General features: G+C 39.7%; 1 protein-coding gene across 2 annotated transcripts in view; it reads left to right on the top strand.

Moving 5' to 3' along the window:
- The window catches only part of LY75 (lymphocyte antigen 75), a 50,048-nt gene extending 28,447 nt beyond the window's left edge, over positions 1-21,601 (top strand). For both annotated transcript variants that reach the window (XM_083493169.1, XM_083493170.1), the window contains exons 18-35: positions 1,188-1,363; positions 2,052-2,116; positions 2,461-2,537; positions 2,986-3,122; positions 3,418-3,523; positions 4,751-4,911; positions 5,467-5,596; positions 6,417-6,643; positions 7,603-7,771; positions 9,552-9,716; positions 11,846-11,968; positions 13,831-14,025; positions 14,150-14,370; positions 14,618-14,792; positions 15,346-15,510; positions 15,703-15,819; positions 16,816-16,983; positions 17,789-21,601. In XM_083493169.1, the coding sequence (XP_083349295.1) occupies positions 1,188-1,363; positions 2,052-2,116; positions 2,461-2,537; positions 2,986-3,122; positions 3,418-3,523; positions 4,751-4,911; positions 5,467-5,596; positions 6,417-6,643; positions 7,603-7,771; positions 9,552-9,716; positions 11,846-11,968; positions 13,831-14,025; positions 14,150-14,370; positions 14,618-14,792; positions 15,346-15,510; positions 15,703-15,819; positions 16,816-16,983; positions 17,789-17,973 (2,762 nt within the window). In that variant the 3' untranslated portion in view covers positions 17,974-21,601. The remainder of the gene's footprint in view (positions 1-1,187; positions 1,364-2,051; positions 2,117-2,460; positions 2,538-2,985; positions 3,123-3,417; positions 3,524-4,750; positions 4,912-5,466; positions 5,597-6,416; positions 6,644-7,602; positions 7,772-9,551; positions 9,717-11,845; positions 11,969-13,830; positions 14,026-14,149; positions 14,371-14,617; positions 14,793-15,345; positions 15,511-15,702; positions 15,820-16,815; positions 16,984-17,788) is intronic.
- The last annotated feature ends 228 nt before the right edge of the window (positions 21,602-21,829 follow it).

The raw sequence follows: 21,829 nt of genomic DNA, 5'->3' as shown, positions 1-21,829 counted from the left end.
GCCCAGCAATGGTCAGATGACGGAAAGAATCCAATGAATTTCATCTCATCTTACATAACTGCTGACTCTGGCTTGGCTTCGCACTCTGAACAACTTACTCAAGCACAAGCAGAGCAGCTCTTAGACTGATACCTTACTTGTTCCCTGTTGAATCCAAAAGCCGACTGAAACCTGAAATAATCTTACAGTACTTTATATAGAAACTTAAATTTGGCAAATCTTCAGGGAAATTAGCAAGTGGCGTTGAAGAAAAATCAGTGAGAGGGTGTCTCTCTGTCTTCATTAATCCATGGATGGTCAATTTAAGAGAGCACTTAAACGCCATAATGGAACATAAAAGCATAGTGCTGTCTCAAATACGTTGAACTGAGGCTGTTCTGTAGGCCACAACTATCTTATTAGCCATTGATATACAATCTCCAAAATGTATCGCTCATAAAATTGCTGTCCTTGATCATTTGCTCATCAACTTAAGGCAGGGATAGGAAACCTACAGCTTTCCACATGTTACAGGATTCCTGCTTCCATCAGCATGGTCAGGAAAGAAGGGAATTGTGACTCCCAACATCATCTTGAAAGGTTCCCCATCCCTGATTTAAAGGTATCTTCAATTGACTTTCGTGGAGATCATACATATTCCTTTGGTCTATTCCTCCCCACAAGATGAATGTGCTCCTTCTGTTTGCCTTGCAGCTATTGAGGCCTCCACAGACAATGCTGTTCTCATATCATACTTACTTTTGGGGACAATGTGTCTCATAGCACAACATCAGAAACTGGAGAAACTTTTAGAGGGACTCATTTGTTACTTTGCTTAGTTTTGTGTTGGGTCAGCAATGACTCAGCTTTGCTGCAGTGAATGTCTTGGAGCATTGCCCATGGGGAAGCATATGCTCCTATTTCTTATGGGTTGGGGGGTTTTATGTTGGTTTTTATCTATGGTTGCTTGCTGCCCTACAATTGCCAGATGAAGGGTGATCTAGAAATATAATAATAATGTTGCAGAGTTTCCTGCATTAATGCACAGTATTTTTTAGATAACTGTTAATTCACTTCATTGTTACAATAGTTCATCTACCACTACTAGATAACATGGTGAAATTGGAGGTGGGGTTGTGTGTGCATGCAATGTTTCATTTAGTTTAAACTTAGGTGTATGGCATTCTTTTTCTTTCTTTCTTTTGTAGATGGAGATGGACTTCAGGGACCAGTACTGAATATTGATGGGTCTGAATTTTGGTTTGTGCCAAATAAGCACTTGAGCTTTCAAGAAGCTGCTCTGTACTGTTCTAATAATGGAAGTGATTTAGCGTCTGTGGCCTCTTTCACTGCACTAACGGGAATTCTAAACAGGATTGCAAATGTAATTTATTTCTTTGTCTCTTGGATATATTTTGTTGTGAAAATGTCCGTGCCAAAATAGGGTTTTTTACAAAAACAAAACCATCTTCTCTTGTTGTTGCTATAAGCTGTTCAGGAAAAGTCTGTGAGAAGTAGGATACCTTTGTCTGACAGCATATAAAGCAAAAGTGTTTTTCCTGCATCCAATGAAAAAATGTTCTTCTCTTATCCTTCTTCCCCAGCTTTTCCTCTAGTACTAGGGAGGGTACAGAGTAAAGGGTAATCCAGAGCATGCCTAATTCTCATTGAGGATATGAAATTTCAGAGTAAAAAGTGGGAGCAATCCTTCTCCCCATACTGCAGGCAAAACAGAGCTTGACTTGAAAACATTAGTTTCTGAAATGCAGGAGGAAGCTCTATTTAAAAAAAACTGCACCAAGAAACCTGCTTGTAAGTCTCACACTTGCTTTTATTACTATGGCATTGGAAATGCTCTTGGGACTGTTCTATTAAAAACTAGGATCTACTGAATACCTGATGGAGAAGACTTAAAAATTATCTGCCATTAGTTTGCATGGTAACACTTTTTAGTGTATTTAGGGTACATAGACTTTATATAGAATTTATGCCAGATTCTACACTTTTCTGATACTTAGGTTGAGATGTAACATGGCATTTGATGCTAATGCATCTCCTTTTTGTTTTTGCAGTTATCGGACGAAAGACAAAGTTGGTGGCTGAAATACACAGCTCCTGCAAGTCGCTACCATTCACTGTACGTAGAACTATCAGAGTCTATATATGTCTGAAGTACTTTTGCCATTCACTTAATGAATATGATCTAGTAATGATGAACGTATTATGGTCAAGATACTTGAGCTTTGAGGCTCAGGATTTCTTACATATAATAAACATGTAAGAAACCGCAGAATTTGGCAGCTGTGCTCTGTAGCTGCAAAAATTAAGATGCCTGCTCCATTTTGGTCCTTTCTCCAGTGAGTCAACAAATCTCTTGTGCAGTAGGACACATGAAAAAGAAACAAGCTAATCAATGATGATAAATATTTACATGCACCTAGAGGGCAAATCTGAAATAATTCAGTTCTTCATTGTGCCTAGGTTTTCAGTATTTTCACACTATCATGAACGATACTACAGGAATTGTTGGCATATTTCTTATCAAAGTTGGTACAGAGGTAAGCTGCTTAATTTTTTAATTTAAACAATGCTAAGATACTCTTCTCCCCCCATAGTTTCAGTCTAAGAGAAAAAGTTCTCCTTTAGACTTTTTATTAGAAGCTGCACTACTTCTAATAAAGTAGTTTTATGGAGTTGGAGAGCTGTTCTGGATGTTAAAGGCAACAAAATATTCAGCTGGCTGTGCCTGTTTGTGGATGTCTTGGGGGTGGCCAGCTGCAAAAGAGAGCAGGGCTCCTAATAGCTGTGTAGAAGAGGGAATTTCAGCAGTTCAGCTTGCACGACAGTCTCCCATCTGCACAGCTATTAAAATTGAAGAAATCCTTTCCTCTTGATGACCACCCTACAGTATGGCATTCAGAGTTTATAGTTGTATCCGGACCCCAGTATGAATATAAGCATAGATAAATATTAATACATACATATATGTGTCTGTGATTCCTGCAGACAGCACGATAAGCTGCAGTACAAAACTCCCCTTCATCTGTGAGAAATACAATGCATCGCTATTGGAGAAGCACGACCCTGGTTATAAACCAAGTCGCAGGAAGTGTCGCGAAAATTGGCTTGTTTTTATGGATAAGGTAATATTTATTAGAAAGTGCCTTGTAAGAATCTCCAAAACGTGATGAGTATTTGCAAAACTGTAGTTTTCTTGTGAACCACCCTGAGATCTTTTGATGAAGGGTGGTATATAAAACTAATAAATAAAAAGTAAATAAATAAATAATAGTGACCTTCACCTGCAATTAAAATATTTTTGTAAGGTGTTTTCCCCCTTTGATTTTGTTCTGCTCTGTAAATTTCCCCTTAATCATAAAAGCTAATGTGAAATCCAGGTACTTTAGACAGAGTGTTTATAATAAAATCTTCTTACAGTGTTACCGCATGGTACCCCCTAAGGATTTTAAGTTTCAGGAGGCAGACGAACATTGTCAAAGTTTGGGAGGTTCTCTTCCATCAATCACAAGCCAAACTGAACAAGGTAAAGTGATAACATTTGATACTTCTTATAAAGTGTGGTTCTCTTCTATAAAACACTGAGCATTGATAATTTTTTTCTTTCTGCGGATATGGTAGGCACCAGTTTTCTTACAGATTTGCTAAAAACTGTTGTGGAAATGCAAGTGAATGCTTCCCACTCCTTGAATCTGCTACCTATCTGCATGATATATTAGGGAGGTGTCCAGAAATCCATTCAGCTCGCATTTTAATGTGATCGTGCCTAATTCACACTTCCTAAAACCAAAACGCAGATACGCTTAGCACTTAGCTGAATGTTACAATTTATTTCTCAAACTAAACTAAATGCATATATTAGGGGAAATTACGCACAACTTTTGTGTAACATGCAAAAATAGGTTGCGATAGGGAGAACTTCTTGTGAAAATCTGTATATTAGGAGAAGTGCACATTAAAATGCTGGGGGGGTTTGTGTGTGGATGCATTTTTTTTTTAAAGCTAACTAATGCAGAAATGTGGCAAGTTGAACAGAATACTAGAAAATAAAAAACTGAGGAAAGTTAAAATTGACAGATTTGTCCATCCTTTGTGTGTGTGTGAGAGAGAGAGAGAGAGAGAGGGAGATTCTGGACAATGTGGATTTAGCTGTGTATCTCTACTCTGCTATGTTACTTACTGTGTGTTCTTGAGCCAATCACGTTCACTCAGCATCCATTTTTCATAAAATTGGCAAAGGAAGACCACGCCACCCTTGGGAATTATGTATCAGTGGCATGATACGGCAGCACTCCATGACTTAGAAGCATGGCGAAGAGAAGAGGTGAATGTTATCCGAGGAAGAAGAAATTGAGAGTGATCTAGTTTGCCCTTACCTATTACAACAAATTTGCAAAATCAGACCCCCAAATGTTGGAGGATGTTCTTTGGATGCAACTTCTGAACTTCAGAAGGAACTTGAGTCTCATATAAATGCAGATCAAGTATTGCCCAAAATGATCTTAAGGGATGGAAGTGGAGGAGGAAAGCCATCAAAGCAAACTAAAGATTGCTCCCAATTATAGGTGCCAAATTGCTTATATTGCGCCAATTAGCCTTTGGGGTATATTGTCTAAATATTATTTACAGCCCACAAAATGCTGTAAATTTAACAGAAGTAGAAGTTGCATTACCTTATGCAGTCAAGTTTGGGATATTTACCCTGTCTACCCATTTCCAATGTGCAAATACTTATTTTTTTTTATGCCAACAGATTTCATAACGTCCTTGCTTCCTGGTAAGCCCCCAAATATTTGGATTGGTTTACACTTTGAGATCCGTACACGTGAAAACAGGTGGACAGATGGCAGTGAGTTGGCATATTCCAACTTCCATCCATTGCTGCATGGAAGACTAAGGAAAATTGAGCATGATGTGAGTCATTGGAGGGGTTTTTCTCCATTGTAGGCTTTTCATTATAAGTGAATTAAGCACTGCTAAAATGGGGAAGACTCCCATTTTCAACAGCAGTTTCGATATAAACCGTTTCATGCTACTGTAGGCATTCTGCCACTGCCAATTAGCTCTAGCTGGTAAGCTCCCAGTTGTTCTTTTGTAACCTTTGTTTCCTTCCCCACATCTGACCTCACATCCAACCCAGGTGGGTCAAATTGGAACCCCTGTTGGGCTAAATTTGGCCCATGGATCAGAGGTTCCCCACCCCTGTTTAATGAAATACAGTGGTACCTCGGGTTAAGAACTTAATTCGTTCCGGAGGTCCGTTCTTAACCTGAGGTACCACTTTAACTAATGGGGCCTCCCGCTGCTGCCACCGCCCCACAATTTCCATTCTCATCCTGACGTAAAGTTCTCAATCTGAGGTACTACTTCCAGGTTAGCGGAATCTGTAACCTGAAGTGTCTGTAACCTGAGGTACCACTGTATGCTAATCTACTATTACTCAGCCTTCTTGGTTTGTTTGCTTTTCAGTTTTTTGATGATGAGGTGAATAACCAGTGTGGTGTTTTGCTCAACAATCCAAAATCACCGTATGCTGGAACTTGGAATTTCACTTCCTGTGCCAGTATTCAAACTCTGGCCATATGTCAGATGAAGTCAGGTAAGTCTGAGAATAGTAAATTTGCATATGAGACAAAATATTATTAAAACTTTATGCACAGTAGTTTCATTATTAAATGATGCATGAAATGTGTCACAGGAGGTTTCATTTTAGGAGAGGTCGTTTTACTTTCTCTCACACACAGTAAGGAATGCTACTTAAAATGGTGTCTGTGTCAGCTGCAGTTTTTATAATATTCACTTTTTTTTACTAAAACAAAATATTGATCAATCAAAGGCATTGATTGTTTGACCTCTTAAGTGATTGCTCAACTAATTGTTGCAGTTCTAATCTTACCACCTCACTTGAGAATATTATGAACAACATGGGTTAAAAAAACGGTAAAGTACCCCTGACAGTTAAGTCCAGTTGCAGACGACTCTGGGGTTGCGGCACTCATCTCGCTTTACAGGTCGAGGGAGCCGGCTTTTGTCCACAGACAGTTTTTCTGGGTCATGGGGCCAGCATGACTAAGCCGCTTCTGGCGAAACCAGAGTAGTGCACAGAAACGCCATTTACCTTCCTGCCGGAGCGGTACCTATTTATCTACTTGCACTTTTTGGCATGCTTTCAAACTGCAAGGTTGGCAGGAGCTGGGAGTGAGCAGTAGGAGCTCACCCCATCTTATGGATTTGAACTGCCGACCTTTTGATGGCCAAGCCCAAGGCTCAGTGGTTTAGACCATGGGTATAATACCTTTTAACAGTTTAAAACAAAATCTGCCCAAGACCTAGGTGATGTGTTTTTTCTTCTTCTAAAAATCAGACAGTTAGACGAATGATACCATTTCTCTTGCTCAACTATTTTGTTCTTTCATTAGATGAGGCAGAAAACCAGACACAGCAAGTGCTTAATGTCACCGTGAACTATCTAAATGTCACATACACCATAATTCTGAAGAACTTGACATGGCATGATGCACAACAGGAGTGCCTGCAGAATAATATGCAGCTGGTTAGCATCACAGGACAATACCATCAGGCTTTTCTTGCTATGCAAGCTGCCCGTTATAATTACCCACTGTGGATTGGACTCTCCAGCGAAGATGTAAGGCTTGTTTCTGAACCAATTCAAAATATGTCATTCGAATAAGAGGGTTTGGGGAAAACCTACTGAGCTATATTAAACGATGGGGTAAAGTGACAGACCTTTTCTGCCGCTTTTGTCTGTGGCAGCAACATGTCTTGTGAATATATTTTTTAAAAGCCTAATATACACATAAATAGCTGTGTTATATAGAATGAGCACAGCACATTAATTAGAAAGTAAAATCCATTCAGTCCCACTGAAATCATTGTGGTGAGGGGAGGGTTGGCAAAGCACGCCCAACTTTCTTGAGAATCACTAGAGTTAACCTGCAAAAGGTTACAAATTACAAGCAGATATATCTCCCTGGGTGGGTCAACAAATATACTCAGATTCTGGTATTGCTTTGTTCTGCTTTAAGCAGACCTTAAACAAAACTGGTACAGTGGTACCTCAGGTTAAGTACTTAATTTGTTCCGGAGGTCCGTAACTTAACCTGAAACTGTTCTTAACCTGAAGCACCACTTTAGCTAATGGGGCCTCCTGCTGCTGCCGCGCCGCCGGAGCACGATTTCTGTTCTCATCCTGAAGCAAAGTTCTTAACCTGAAGCACTATTTCTGGGTTAGCGGAGTCTGTAACCTGAAGCGTATGTAACCACTGTACATGAAATGCATTTAGGATTTGAACTTGGAGTTCTTGTATTGAAGATTAGCAGTACCCATTGAATCATATTGAATACAAGAAGCTACATTATATTGAGTCAGACCATTGGCCCATCTCACACTGTACTGTTCACACTGACGGGCAGTGGCACTCCAGGGCTTTAGGCAGGGGTCTCTCCCACCCTTACATGAGGATGCTGGGGTTTGGACCTTAGACCTTCTGAATGCCAAGCAGATGTTTTACCACCAAGGAATTGCTTTTACTTGTCTTTGATCTTCATAATGCAAGCCTTTTTTCCTTACGGTTATGCCACCAGGATGGAATTCATTATCACTGGGCTGACAGAAAGCACATTAGCTTTAGTCAGTGGTCCAAAGAAGATGAAGATTTACTTGACGAATGCGTATATTTGGACAGAGATGGACTTTGGAAAACATCTGACTGCTTTACGCAAAAGCCAGGAGCAATTTGCTACCTTCCAGCAAGTAGGTTTGAATGAATAAATCTTTTATTTGTGTCAGCAATAAAACAACAATACTATATACAAAGAATAGAAATAAAAAGTCAGTTATATAAAATACATTTTAGGGTTTTGAATCAATAGTCAAATAGTGGATCTTATTTTGATTGCCCCAGCTAAAAACCCTACAACCTTTGCTGTCACCTGCTTTTACAGTTACTATGTAAAATATATGCTACTGCTTTGAGAATGCTTTTAGATACATTGAAATTAACCAATGAAAACATTGTATTATATTCTTTTTTTAAAAAAAGTTTTAAATTTTTTTTAATAACCATTAAAATCCAGCAGTACATCTAATGGTGTTTGTTATATCCATTGTCTCTAGACATATAATTACATGTTCAACATGCAGAATAACCACAGAGCCTAGGACTTGCCGATCAGAAGGTCGGCAATTCAAAAGCACGTCAAAGTGCAAGTAGATAAATAGGTACCTCTCCATCGGGAAGGTAAACAGCGTTTCCGTGTGCTTCTCTGGTTTGCCAGAAGCGGCTTAGTCATGCTGGCCACATGACCCGGAAGCTGTCTGCGGACAAATGCCGGCTCCCTCGGCCAATAAAGCGAGATGAGCGCCGCAACCCCAGAGTTGATCACAACTGGACCTAATGGTCAGGGGTCCCTTTACCTTTACTTTTAACTCCTCCACTGACAATATTGAGTGGTTGGTATAAAAAGATCTTGATTTTGGTCATTAACATAGTTAAAGAAAGGGGCCCATGTGCCTTGGAAAGTGTCTCTATTCATTATGCCTTTACTTGCCCTCCTTTGTCTGGTGAGACGCTCAAACATTGCTACATCCCAGATATTATTTTCCCATATGTTATGGGGTATTTCAGTCTGGTTCTTCCATTGCTGAGCCATCACTAATCGTGCTGCGGTCAGCAAGAAGCCTACTAGTTCTCTGTGGCACAGGGTGGAGTCTATAAGTCTATGTCCAAAGAAGGCAGGATTTGGAGAAAGGGATTGGCCTGTAATTGAGAGTATAATGGAGAACACTCTACTCCAAAAGTTTTTAACGTTGGGACATTCCCACCAAACATGAACCAGGTTTTTCACAGCCCTTGCCAGCCTGACTGGCGTCCAGTGCCATCGGAAGATGGTCTTGAATGAGGCCTCCTGTAAGCAAGCAGAAATTGTTTTGAGCAGGGGGTGGCCCAGATACCCTCCCATTTGTGATCTTCAGTTGGGTGGCCTAAATCTGATTCCCATACATTCTGAAGGCCTATGGCAACCCCTGCCTCATGATCTAATAGATTGCTGTATATTTGGGAAGCAGCATCCTTCAAGTCATATGCTTGGGCTGCCGCATAATGATTCAAACAAGGTAAGTGTATGTAGGCTGTCTCCCCTGTGCACCAAATGGAAGTGCAAAAGAATGAGCCCGAGCTACCTGAAACCAGGTAGTATGAGTGCCTTTTAATTTACCTTGCAGGTCCTCTTTGGAAATTGCTTTCCCTCTGGGAAGCAGGTCACGGATTGTGTAAATGCCTACGTTCCCCCAATCCTTGAATTGTTGCTATTTATATTTGCGTCTGAAAGCTGTCGTGATCCAAGAACAGGACCAGTGGTGAATGGTGAGGGGCCAGAGTTTTGCTCCATGTTCTCCACACTATCAGTACTGATCTAGTAAATGGATTGTCTATATTTTCCTCCTTGAAGTTGCTTTCTAGGCCAACTAATTTTGATTTGAGTAAATATGAAGTGCCTTTTAAAAATGTTCCTTCTTTTTCTTTCTTTTTTAGATGAAACTGAAAAACCTGAGGTATTTGACTTTATTAAATGTCCACACAAGATTAAGAATACACCATGGATGCCATTTCGAAACAGTTGTTATTCATTCATGATAGCAAAAGACAGATGGAAAGGATTGAAGTCAGATGAGGCCCACCATTTATGCAGGATGATGAGTAAGAAGTTTCTGTTTAAAGTTTGTTTTGTATTCCTGTGTTCATAACTTTTGAATCATTTTTTTTCAGATCTGAGAGGACTCTGCTTGTTTCCTCCATAAGAGTACATGAGTAATAATTTCCACTAAAACAGCCTCTTCTCCCCTCACCCCCTTAGAACTGCAGTCTTGGGAACGCTGCAGTTGCTTCCATGTTACCACTGTTTCTTCACATAGTTGTACAGTGGTACCTCGGGTTAAGTACTTAATTCGTTCCGGAGGTCTGTTCTTAACCTGAAACTGTTCTTAACCTGAAGCACCACTTTAGCTAATGGGGCCTCCTGCTGCTGCCGCGCCGTCGGAGCACGATTTCTGTTCTCATCCAAAGTTCTTAACCCGAGGTACTATTTCTGGATTAGCAGAGTCTGTAACCTGAAGCGTATGTAACCTGAAGCGTATGTAACCTGAGGTACCACTGTACTTTATTAGTCAAAGGAAATAAGCAGGGATCATATCTGTGAACAGGCACAGAATTATCTACATAGCTGTGCAGATTTTACAATGCAGTCGTGTATGTTTGCTCAGAAAGAAGCCTCATTGAGTTCATTGGGCTTACTCCAAGGTAAGGATTGTATGTCACTGGAGACTTGTATTATATATGTGGTTCTCTCTGGCCTTGCTTGCACTCTGCTCACCACAGACTTAGAAAAACATTGCAATAAAAACATCTGTTGGCTATCTAGATTTACAATGTGTTAATGTGAACTGTGTTGGACCTCTTTCGTATCTAGATTAAGTTTAAGAGAAATGATGCCTTTTAAAAGAAGCTTCTCTTGACCTGCTAGAATGGCATCCAGGAAAAAAAGATTCCAGTGTGTAGGCTTCTTACAAAAAAAGCATTTAAAAAGTGAATGCAGTTTTGTATAGTTAAAAAAAAGCATTTTGAGTTCTGCTGGACCATGAACATTCCCTGCTGTTGCCATTAGCAATTGGTATTGAAAGCTATACCACCTTCTGAGCTTAGATGTTTTGTTTACCTACTGTAGATAAGTATCTCTCAGCTGCTTCTGCCATCTTACATTAATTTGTCTAATGCTGTTTTAAAGCCATATAATCAAGCAGCCATTATACTACATCTTATGGCCGTCGATGCCATATGTTAATTGTGTGAAGATTTGCTTTCTCTTAGTTTGTCCTGAATCTACTACCAGTTTAGTTTAGTACTTTTAGGGATGACCCTAAAAGTATGGGAGAGGAAGAAAAATTATCTCCACTGCACATCATGTATAACTTTATAAACCTCTGTCACATTTCCCCTCACTCAACTTCCCCCCCCCCTTTACTGAAAAGTTCCAAATGCTTTACCTTCACTGTATATGGAAAGTGTTCTGCTCTGTGTGGTGTGTGTGTAATGTGTCAACCAGGTCACTAGACAATCTCTCATTTATAGGAAAGAGTATTACAGTCCATTTCCTAATGATGCCCATTATGGAGTTCCCATTTCACAGTCTGCAGAGCCTTCACGAAAGATAGCCATTGTGGTGCCCTCCAGATGTTGGACTACAATTCCTATTAGACCCAACCAGCCATGGCCAATGGATGGAGATGATGGGAGCTGTGGTCCAACCAGGAGCAGTTCATCAGTGGGGTGGAACCATAGCAACAACCTCCTGCAAACAGGGTCATTGCTGCTTACCAGGAAGAGTGAGACATTGACTACTTTCTGGGTGTACTGAAGGGAGCACTGAGTTGGTTCTGCCATGCATCCACGCAACCCTGCTTCACCACCACTTCACCCTTCCCAGGAAGCAGTGACAACCCTACTGCAGAGAGGCTATTGCTGCTGCTCTACTATAGCCACCAGGCTTGTCTCCCTTGAGCCCAACAGCACCTAGTAGGCCAAAGGTTCCTCACCCCTCTCTATGCTTTTCCATAATTTATGTACCATGACCTCTGTAGATCCAGACCTAAGAAAGAGCAGCTGACTTCTGTCACTAATCATTCAAGATTATTATTATTTTGTTTTGGTTTAAAAACTAAGGTAAACAGCTAAACCTTGGTGAGCCCCTTCCTTGAATTCATTTCATAAACTGTCTATAAAATCCTGCCAAATCCATTAAGTGAATTGACTTTTTAAAATTGCTTCAACAGATACGAATGCCTCCCTCTTGACTATCAGGGATGAAGATGAAAATAGTTTTGTTGTTGAGCAGCTCCATTCTTTCAGTGGCCTTGCTCACTGGCTGTGGTTGGGTCTGATTTATGACGCTGATGGTAAGTTGTAAGTTCTGTAAAGCCCCTCTTACTAGGATGAATGCCTTTTTTAAACACACAAAGAGACCAAAGCTTATAACATTGTCTACAGCCATTGATGAGGATTTAAAAAACAAAACAAAAAAATTATATTTGATTAGAGTTCAAATTGTCAAATGCAGGTTGATGAGTGAGAGTCTTTAAGCTTACTCAAGAGCACTTTGGATAATTTGTTCCTTATTCAAGCTTATTTTTATTGTAGTATTTAATGACAACCTAAAGAAGATGCATGCTGGATGCAGATTTGGGGGCTCAGAAGTCATTAATCATGCCTGTAATTTTTAATCTGATAAGAAATACTAAATGCCTAATGTTCCTGGTGCGTCTGCTTTTGAGCGTTATTTGATTATTGCTGAAATATGGCAGTTAGGGTTGCCATATGTCGTCATTTTCCAGGACAGGTCCTCTTTTTCAGGGGTAACATTTCTGTATGGGGGTGCATGGGCTACTTTTTACGTTGTATATGCAGTACTAGACAACCAAGTGCAAAACATATACATACTGTGTGAGTTTTGCATGGTGCAGGAAAGGACCAGGCCCTTGTTTTTGTATATTTTGAAAGGACATTGTAGAATGTGCCCGCTCCCACACCCCAAGCGCCAGCCAGCAAGTGTGTCCTCTTGTTCACGCTTCAAAATATGGCAACCCTACAGGTAGTTTCCTTCCTCAGGCCCTTCATTGCACAACTTCAGCCCACTCATTTCACTTGCAACTCTGGTTCTGCAGAAGGGAGTTTCTGTGCTGCTTTCATGTAAACAAAAAATGTTTCTAATGAATTAATGCAGTGGGAATACTGTAGCTGTTGGGGCAAAGTGATATTCACCTGTTTTATAGATTTTATTTTACCATGTTTCACAGTATCATCAAAGATTCCCCTGATAAGAAGGAATAATTTAGATGGAACAAACATTGGGCTCTTCTAGACTTCCACTTGTCCCCACTGCTTTCCCCCAGGAAAGTCTGATCTTTAGCGCTGAATCAGAGCAAACGTCAACTGGATTTTCCATGGATTGACATTTGCTTTGATTCAACACTAAACAGCAGATTTTCTGAGGAAATACCTTTAAGAAAATTCCCCCCCAAATATATTTTTTTCAGCTGAAGGTAGATTTTAAAATACTGATTTATTTTATTTTTCCCTCTTGGCATAGTTAACAGTTCTAATAAAACTAGTACAATGCTAACATAAAACATGTAAGAGTTAACATGGAATAGTAACAGAAACTAGATATCTCAGGTTAGGTATAGTGATAAAAGTGTAGAATTGTGCATTTCACCATCTGCAGAGAGAAAATCCGGATGTTAGCATTAATACTGTTGCCCAATTCCAGCGAGAACATTTTTCTTTAATAAAAAAAAGTCTTCCATACTGGATATCTCTGCCAGCAAAGGTGTTATAAGGAAGATGAACTACTATATCCCAACAGTTGGTGCATTCACAGTGCACCATTTAAAGGGATAACTCATGTTTGTTATGAATACTTATGTGAGTATTTAGATGCATTGGGGTGTGTGGGTGTATTAATATAGTTTTTCTAGATTTAATTTTGATTATATGAAACAATTCTAAAGTGGGAAAACATTTTTTTTAAAAAATTGTTGATACCGTCAACAAACCAGGCCACATCCAAATAGCATATGCAAAAGGTAAAGGGACCCCTGACCATATGCAAAAGGTGCCTCCTTTTATTTCTAAGCCAAGTGTTGGTTATTACTGACCTTCCAGTAATGTTAACGTTAGCCATTGTGGGATAATTTCAGCACACTCCTAAATAAAATCTGTAGCACTCATTATGGAAACTTCTTTCGTTTGTTTTCTGCAGATGGTAATCTGAAGTGGGATGACAACACATACCTCTCATACAATAACTGGAGACTGGGGAGACCTTATGTAAAGAATAACGATTTTGTTGCTGGTATTGGTCTTGATGGTGTCTGGGATATGTACAATTACAGTGGCAACTGGTTACCTCTGCAATTTAGCCTACACAGCATCCTTGTCTGTAAAATAGAAATGGGTAAGCAATGTCTGCAATTTGGATTGAATTTCCAAATGCCCTATGGTATTATTATTAATTTCTTTTACATATGCCTAAAACTAAAAAAAACTAAACTTCTGTCCTTGTTGTAATATTGAAATAGGACCCAAAGAATACAAACCACCACTGCCCGATAAACTGCCCCATGGAAACAATACATACTGGATCCTTCAAAAACAGCTCAGTTGGTATGATGCATGGAGAGAATGCAAGCGAAATGGCAGTGATTTAGCCAGCGTACACAGCGAATCGCAGCAAGTGTTTCTGGAAAATATTGTAAAAAGAGATGGATATCCACTTTGGATTGGTTTATCCAATCATAACGTGAGTTTGAACTGTTTCATGTGCTTTTGCAACCATATCCCCATGCTGTTATCTTTAAAGGTTTTGAGCCAGCTTTTCGTTTCTGTTAACAATATTTTAACTTGTCTCATACATTAAACACATTGTAGGGATGTGGGTGGTGCTGTGGTCCAATAATTAGCCGTGATGCCTGTTTTTCCCAGTGTTTGCTAAAACAAAAAGTGACACCTGCACTTGTTCAACTGGAATCGAATTGCTCTCTTTCTAGGAAAGCGATTCTGATTTTGAGTGGTCTGATGGAAGCACATTTGATTACAAGCCCTGGGAATATGAGCATTCACATTCTCCTGGAAATTGTTTCTTACTGGACACTAAAGGATTTTGGAACCGCTTGGATTGCTCGCGTGGCGCTGATGGTGCTATTTGCTACTACCCTTCAAACAGTAAGTCTGCATTCATGTGTCCAGTGTGGTGCTAAGACCAAAGAGAATGATGAGGGCAGATCCCACCCCAACCCCTGGCCCTATACTTAAAAGCATCTCCTTAAAAGCAACTCCTACTGGTTTTGAGACCTTCTAAGTACCATGCTGAGGATTGTTGGCCACCAAAACCTTAAGAATATAAGAATAGTCGTGCTGAATTAGGCCAATGGCTCATCTGGTCCACCATCCCATGCTCACAGTGACCAACCAGATACCTATGGGAAACATCGAAGCAGGATCTGAGTGCGGCAGTATTCTCCCAGAAACTGGAATTCCATCTCAGGCATCAGAGGCAAAGGTCTGTATTCCCTGGGGTGCCCTCCGATGGATCATAGTCCTGTACCTTTACGGTAAATTAAATTGCTTCAACACAGCAGCAGACATATATGCATGTGTGCCAACACTCAGTGTTTATGTGGCAATGGCTTATTGAGGCTCCATTGAACCACCTGAATGGATGATAGGAGTGCCCCAAGATGTTTGGATGATGATGATGATGTTTATATTTTCACAGAAGTACAGTCCAAGCAAGCAGAAAATCCCACATACTGCCCCCAAACTGCTGGTAGTGCTTCACAGTGGATACAGTATAAACAGCATTGCTATGCATTTGATTTGGCATTTTACAATTTCTCTATATACAATTGGAAAGAGGCTAAAGAAGTCTGCAAGAAGCTTGGTATGTCCATATTATGTATCATGTTATGTCTTTAAAAAGAGACAATAATATAATTAAGAATATTTTGGATAGAGAGTTGATTTTTTTTTTGTTATTACTTTAAATGTTGCCATAAATTATTTCACTAAATGTTAATAAAGAGAACTTTCAAGAAGTTATTTTCACTTTTGACCACTAACATTATCTGCTTAGATCCTTCTGCAACACTTTTGACTATAGAAAATGAGGAAGAAAATAAGTTTGTGAGCACACACTTACGAGAACATTATTTCATCACTGGAAGAGTATGGCTTGGAATGCAAGAAAATGGTAAGCAGTGAATAACTATGAAGCCATTGTGACTTATAACTGTTAAGGCTGGAATCCTAACCGTGCCTGTTCAGAAGTAAGTTCCATTGAATTCAGTGGGACTTGCTCCTAGGGAGTGGGATTAGGATTGCAACCTAATACAGTGGTACCTCAGGTTAAGAACTTAATTCGTTCTGGAGGTCTGTTCTTGACCTGAAACTGTTCTTAACCTGAGGTACCACTTTAGCTAATGGGGCCTCCTGCTGCTGCCACGCGATTTCTGTTCTCATTCTGAAGCAAAGTTTTTAATCTGAGGTACTATTTCTGGGTTAGCGGAGTCTGTAAACTGAAGCGTCTGTAACCTGAAGTGCCTGTAACCCGAGGTACCACTGTACTGTACAAGGCATAATAAGCAAGGCAGGTGAAGTCAGGCATCTGTTAGTCCTTCAAGGAGAGTTAGCTGCATTTCGTATTTCCATTGATTTTAGCGAAACTGAAGTTTTATTTGGATTATGCTCCTGCAATTTACTGTGCACTACAAGTGCATTATTAAAATTTTAATGAATAGAAATTAAATAAAGAACATGCATTGCAACTTGGCATATTTTCCATGCTGTAAATAAAAGCACAGAGAAAGAGAATTAGCCAGGCTAGAGGGCATTAGCCAAGGATGTATGTACCTGGTTATTTCATCCATGCCTAGCTCTGCAGCTCGCAGGCATAGAGAGATTGTTCGTTTTACCGGTTTTTCTTCTGGCCTAATGGTTTTCTATCTATTCCTCTATACCCACCATAGACCTTCTTTCCTAGGCTTCCTTGCTTCTCAGTTCTCTGCATCCTTCTGCCAGCACTAAAGCTTTTAGAAGCTGAATAGACTCTTGACTATTGGTGCTTAGTAGACTTTTCTGGCTCTGAACATTATATAATTAAATTGCTGCTTGTACACACTGTAATAATTGCAGCACATTTTTGCTGTTAAGGAATAACTTTTTTGGGGGGGTTTCCCCTAATATACAGCTGAATCCATGAAGTGGCTTGATGGCTCAGAAATTAAATATGTCAACTGGGAAAAAGGAAAAGAAAAAGCCAATGGTAAATGTAGCGTTGTGTTTTCAACAAATGGTACATGGTCCAAAACTGACTGCAAAAATCTCCAAAGCAGAGTTGTTTGCAAAGCTCCTCAAGGTATGTATGATTTTGATTTAAAAATAATGTAGCTTTTTAAACTGACCTGTGATTGTTTCAGTAAGGGGGGGTCCATCTCTCATCAGGATGTTGCTATATCAGTAAGATGCAGATCATCATCATCATGACACTAATAATAATACTATAGGTAATACTACACATAATAAATACAGAGATCTCCCTACAAAAACCTTCCTTTCCTGCAAATGTGTAGGGGCTCCCTGTGCTTCTGCGAACATGGACAGAGGTAATAAAGAATGCCCATATTTGCTCAATGCAAAGAGCACGTCAAATCAATAAAGGGCTTTTCTTGCTGAAAATGAGAGGAGCAAGGGCAGGGAAATGTTTTGCATGCTAGCTGGCATGAAGTTGTTGTTGTTTAGTCATTTAGTTATGTCCAACTCTTCGTGACCCCATAGACCAAAGCACGCCAGGCACTTCTGTCTTCTACTGCCTCCCGCAGTTTGGTCAAACTCATGCTGGTAGCTTCGAGAACACTGTCCAACCATCTCGTCCTCTGCCGTCCCCTTCTCCTTGTGCCCCCCATCTTTCCCAACATCAGGGTCTTTTCCAGGGAGTCTTCTCTTCTCATGAGGTGGCCAAAGTATTGGAGCCTCAGCTTCAGGATCTGTCCTACCAGTGAGCACTCAGGGCTGATTTCCTAAAGAATGGATCGGTTTGATCTTCTTGCTGGCATGAAGTAGCCTCGCGCAACTCCTGTATAATATATATATATGATTTTCAGTCAAGTTGCTTCTGAATTAATAGTTACAAATGGATGACGTTGGGTTTTTTTTTCTTACAGTCTCTAATCATGTAGGAGGGGCAATAGCTGTTGCTATTCTAATTATTGTCGCACTTGTTGCTGGATTGATATGCTTCCTGTATAAGAAGAAACGACTGAATTGGGGCGGATTCTCTTCGGTACGCTATGAACGGGGGTTGTACGAAGATGAAACGGACACTATGTTTTCCAGAGATGGTGACTGAGGAACAGTTTGTGCTGGATTGGGCTGTTTAGGCATAATTTTATAGGTTTTGGTTTGGCAAACCTATACCAAATGTATTCAGTAGCAGGTAAATGCTGACCTCTGGGTTCAGTACCTATTTTTTGTTCAGGGTGTGACAGCAACCTTTCCCCCCACATTTGAAAGGAGGAGGGAAAGTCAACTGTGTTTCACCAACTGATTTAAACTCCAATCAGACTTTGCACTTTCCATGGTCTTTAATATTTGCACATGCATTGAGATACGACCCTGAAACTAATTTTTGGACATACTTTGATTTTTGGACATGCTCTCCTATATGAAGTATGATTGATGCCTAGAGAATCTTTTGGAATCAACTCGATGCAAAATACATAATGTAATAACTTGTATCAACCATACTCTTTTACAGTGGTACCTCAAGTTACATACGCTTCAGGTTACAGACTCCGCTAACCCAGAAATAGTGCTTCAGGTTAAGAACTTTGCTTCAGGATGAGAACAGAAATCGTGCTCTGGTGGCACGGCAGCAGCAGGAGGCCCCATTAGCTAAAGTGGTGCTTCAGGTTAAGAACAGTTTCAGGTTAAGAACGGAGCGAATTAAGTACTTAACCCGAGGTACCACTGTACTTAAAACCTATTGGGGTACAGAAGGGTTGTTTTAAAGAAAGAAAAAAACTTGAAATGTTTTTAATACAAACTTGAAATGTTGACCTTTTTCAATAAAAGTTCCAAAGATCCCTCCCATCTTTGGTTCAGTTCTTTAGTTAGCTTTTTAGTTACAACAGTTAAAACAGTAACAACAATTTGTCAGCCTGCATTTTGAAAACATTTTTAACTTTAATAAGCCATACCGTCCCCACACATACAAATGCAAGAGGCCAAATGGAAACCAAGGGCTAAATGAAAGATTCAGACCCCTAGTATGTACTAACTAGCCTATAAAGAATGGAACCTGGAGAAAGATTGTGGTTCCTGTTGATAATGTTGTGACATTTGTCTTTTTTACCTCTGCCATATTTTGGTACTTCTAAAGGGGTACTCATTTTGTTCTGTACTAATACAGAAAACACATTGAGCTGTATGTATTGTTAGCCCTACTTAGGTCCGTTAATTTCTGTGGGTGTCCTCTAAGTTGGTCTTCGTTGAATGCAACCCATTGATTAGCATCTAAAAGACAGGCAGACGTGAGGAGTCAAAGCACTACCATGGTTAAATGGGGTCGTCCACATTTTCTTCTTCTGACTATAGCTCCTACTGTATAGCTCCTACTTCTAGGTGGTGTTTCCTCCCCTCATGTCACCAAAGAGTCTTTTTCTTGGTTCTATGTTATGACACGGTAGGAACACCTGGCTTCATGTGATAAGCTTCTGCACACAACTGGCTCACCATGTGGTGACAGTTGTCGCATAGAGCAAATCAAAGTGGCCTCAACACAGCGGCCAACCCCTAACTGAGCTTTAGAAGAAATATCATTTAAAATGTAGCATAATATTTGTCTCTTAGCCAAAATAAAGGGACAGCTTCTATTAGTATAACTCCATTAATTTAATAAAAATGTACCATGGAAATATTTAACTAATTGTTCTGATAATACTACTGACTTAAGGAATGCTGTCAAAGATAATACTAAAAAATAATTGGCTTACTACTCAATTTATTTTTATGCTAGGGGGGTTTTTGGCCAAAAAAGCCCCCCAAGAATCCCACATAGGTAGAGGATTCCCATTTAATAAATGAGATAAAAGCACTCCATATGCAAATAGAAAAGAGGTGCCTTAACAGATACATGAAGAAAATCTTCATTTACGAGAGCAGGAAATCATTGGATGCCTAGGGCTCTGGGCTGTTTTTCCTTGGCCCAACATCCATTGTTCTGCATACTATGCATAGAGATAGGAGCATGTAGCTACTCAATCTTGTTCTAATTAGCAAAATGAAAGCCACCCTATTAGCTTTCCTTTGGAAGCGTGTGTGTGTGTGTGTGTGCATGTGAGTCCCTTTTTTCAAGATTGTGTAACATCACCTATGGTGATAGATAGATAGATAGATAGATAGATAGATAGATAGATAGATAGATATGAGTAGGCCTTTGTCCAACTTCACAGTTAGCTCTTGTGAACTGCTACTAGTCTCTTCCTGCTATAGATCTCTTCAGCTGGGGTATTTCTGCAGGATCATTTAAACTGTGCTACTCATGCATTTCTGCCCACAAGTGTCTTTTCGGTGACAGCAGTATAATAATATCAGTACATAACAAGGGAGGGTGATAGTGTGATGTATGAGGGCCACATATGCGGCTCTGCACACCTTTTTAAAAAAAAATTAAGCGTTTTGGAGAGGAGATATTTAACTGGACACACACTGTCTCAGACAATCTCCCAACAAGTGCCCTCAACAATACAGAGGTCCCAATAGCAATGAATGTGCTAGCTTGGGTAGACTGTGATCTCCAAGATACAAAATGCTCCTCTTTTAATATCTGGAAATTGTGATAACACAACTGCTGCTGTTGTACAACGAACGGGCAGAAAAATGGACATTTGTTGCACACAAATGCACTGTTTGTGCAGAAAGGTCTTTAATATAGTGCCTATAACAGCCCATGAGGGACTGGTGAATGATAGTGATGCGTGTGTGTGTGTGTGTGTGTGTGTGCATGTACACACGCACACGAGAAAAAATGCACTTTGTCGTCTTCTTTTTTCTTTTTTAAGCATGATTTAGAATATTTAGATAAATAAAATGCCCATAACCAAGTCCTAAATTAGTAATGGTGAAGAAGCTTGTTCACTATTTAATAAAATTTGCATCACAACCTGTTTCTAATGTACACCCTGACACACAGGTACTTGTGCCAAACAGATGACTGGTGTGGTTATCTTTGACAGTGCCAGTCACCTGCTAGGTGGGAGAGAAAAGAACTGGGGGCTACATTCAACATACACACCACACACCAGGGAACTGAAACTGGAAAGGCAAACGTGTGTTAAAAGATTTTATATTGCAAAGATTGAGACGTATGTATCTCCCAGCGCAGGGCATACTCCATTAAGTACTCCTTTGCATGTGCAGTAGTAACCAGGGTTTGGGGCAATTTCCACTAAATAAGTGTGCTCAGCATTACTGAATTTATGACTATTTGCACTTGTGGGCTTCTTTATTGATGTGAATCTAAAAATGGAAAGTTTATTTTAAATATATTATCAGGGCTATTCAGTGATGCAAGATGTAGATAAATATGCACAAAAGATTCCAGTGTTTCTACAAAGTGTTTATTTGTATAATATTCTGATAGAAATTTTTTAAATTATGTTTTTAATTTTGTGTGCTGGGTTTTTTTTCTGGAATATATATTCTGCGATATTGTGGGAAATATCATGATGTGAATGAATGCAAATGCCTTAATATATCTGTATTGAGAGTTCGCAACAAAACCCTCCTGTGGGTCATGGCCTTAGAAATACTGTAGTAGATTTAGCAGAAAGCTTCAATGGTGATTAGATTTGTACTTGTGAGATAATTTAAGCTGATTTCAGTGCTTTTCACCTGATTAAAAATGTTTTTGTACTCTTCAGTATTTAAAAAAAAACACCCACAAACATCAAAGTTAATAAAGCTTTAAAAAGTAATCTTGTTCTGAGGTATCTTCTGTCCTTTTTTTTCCAAGAAGGGAAAATGGCATTAGCAGGTGAATACAGTCACAACAATTACTTGCAAGGAAGTTGTGTGCCTTTTAGTCTTCTACGTCTCCCTTGGAAGTCGAACGGAATCCATTCGACTTCCAAAACGTTCGAAAACCAAAGTGTGGCTTCTGATTGGCTGCAGTAAGCTCCTGCAGCCAATCGGAAGCCCTGTCC

This window comes from Podarcis liolepis, assembly GCF_965112155.1.
Source record: "Podarcis liolepis genome assembly, chromosome: 1".
NCBI classification, from domain to species: domain Eukaryota; kingdom Metazoa; phylum Chordata; class Lepidosauria; order Squamata; family Lacertidae; genus Podarcis; species Podarcis liolepis.
The sequence above is the reverse complement of the archived record's forward strand: the minus strand, read 5'-3'. Positions and strand labels throughout refer to the sequence as shown.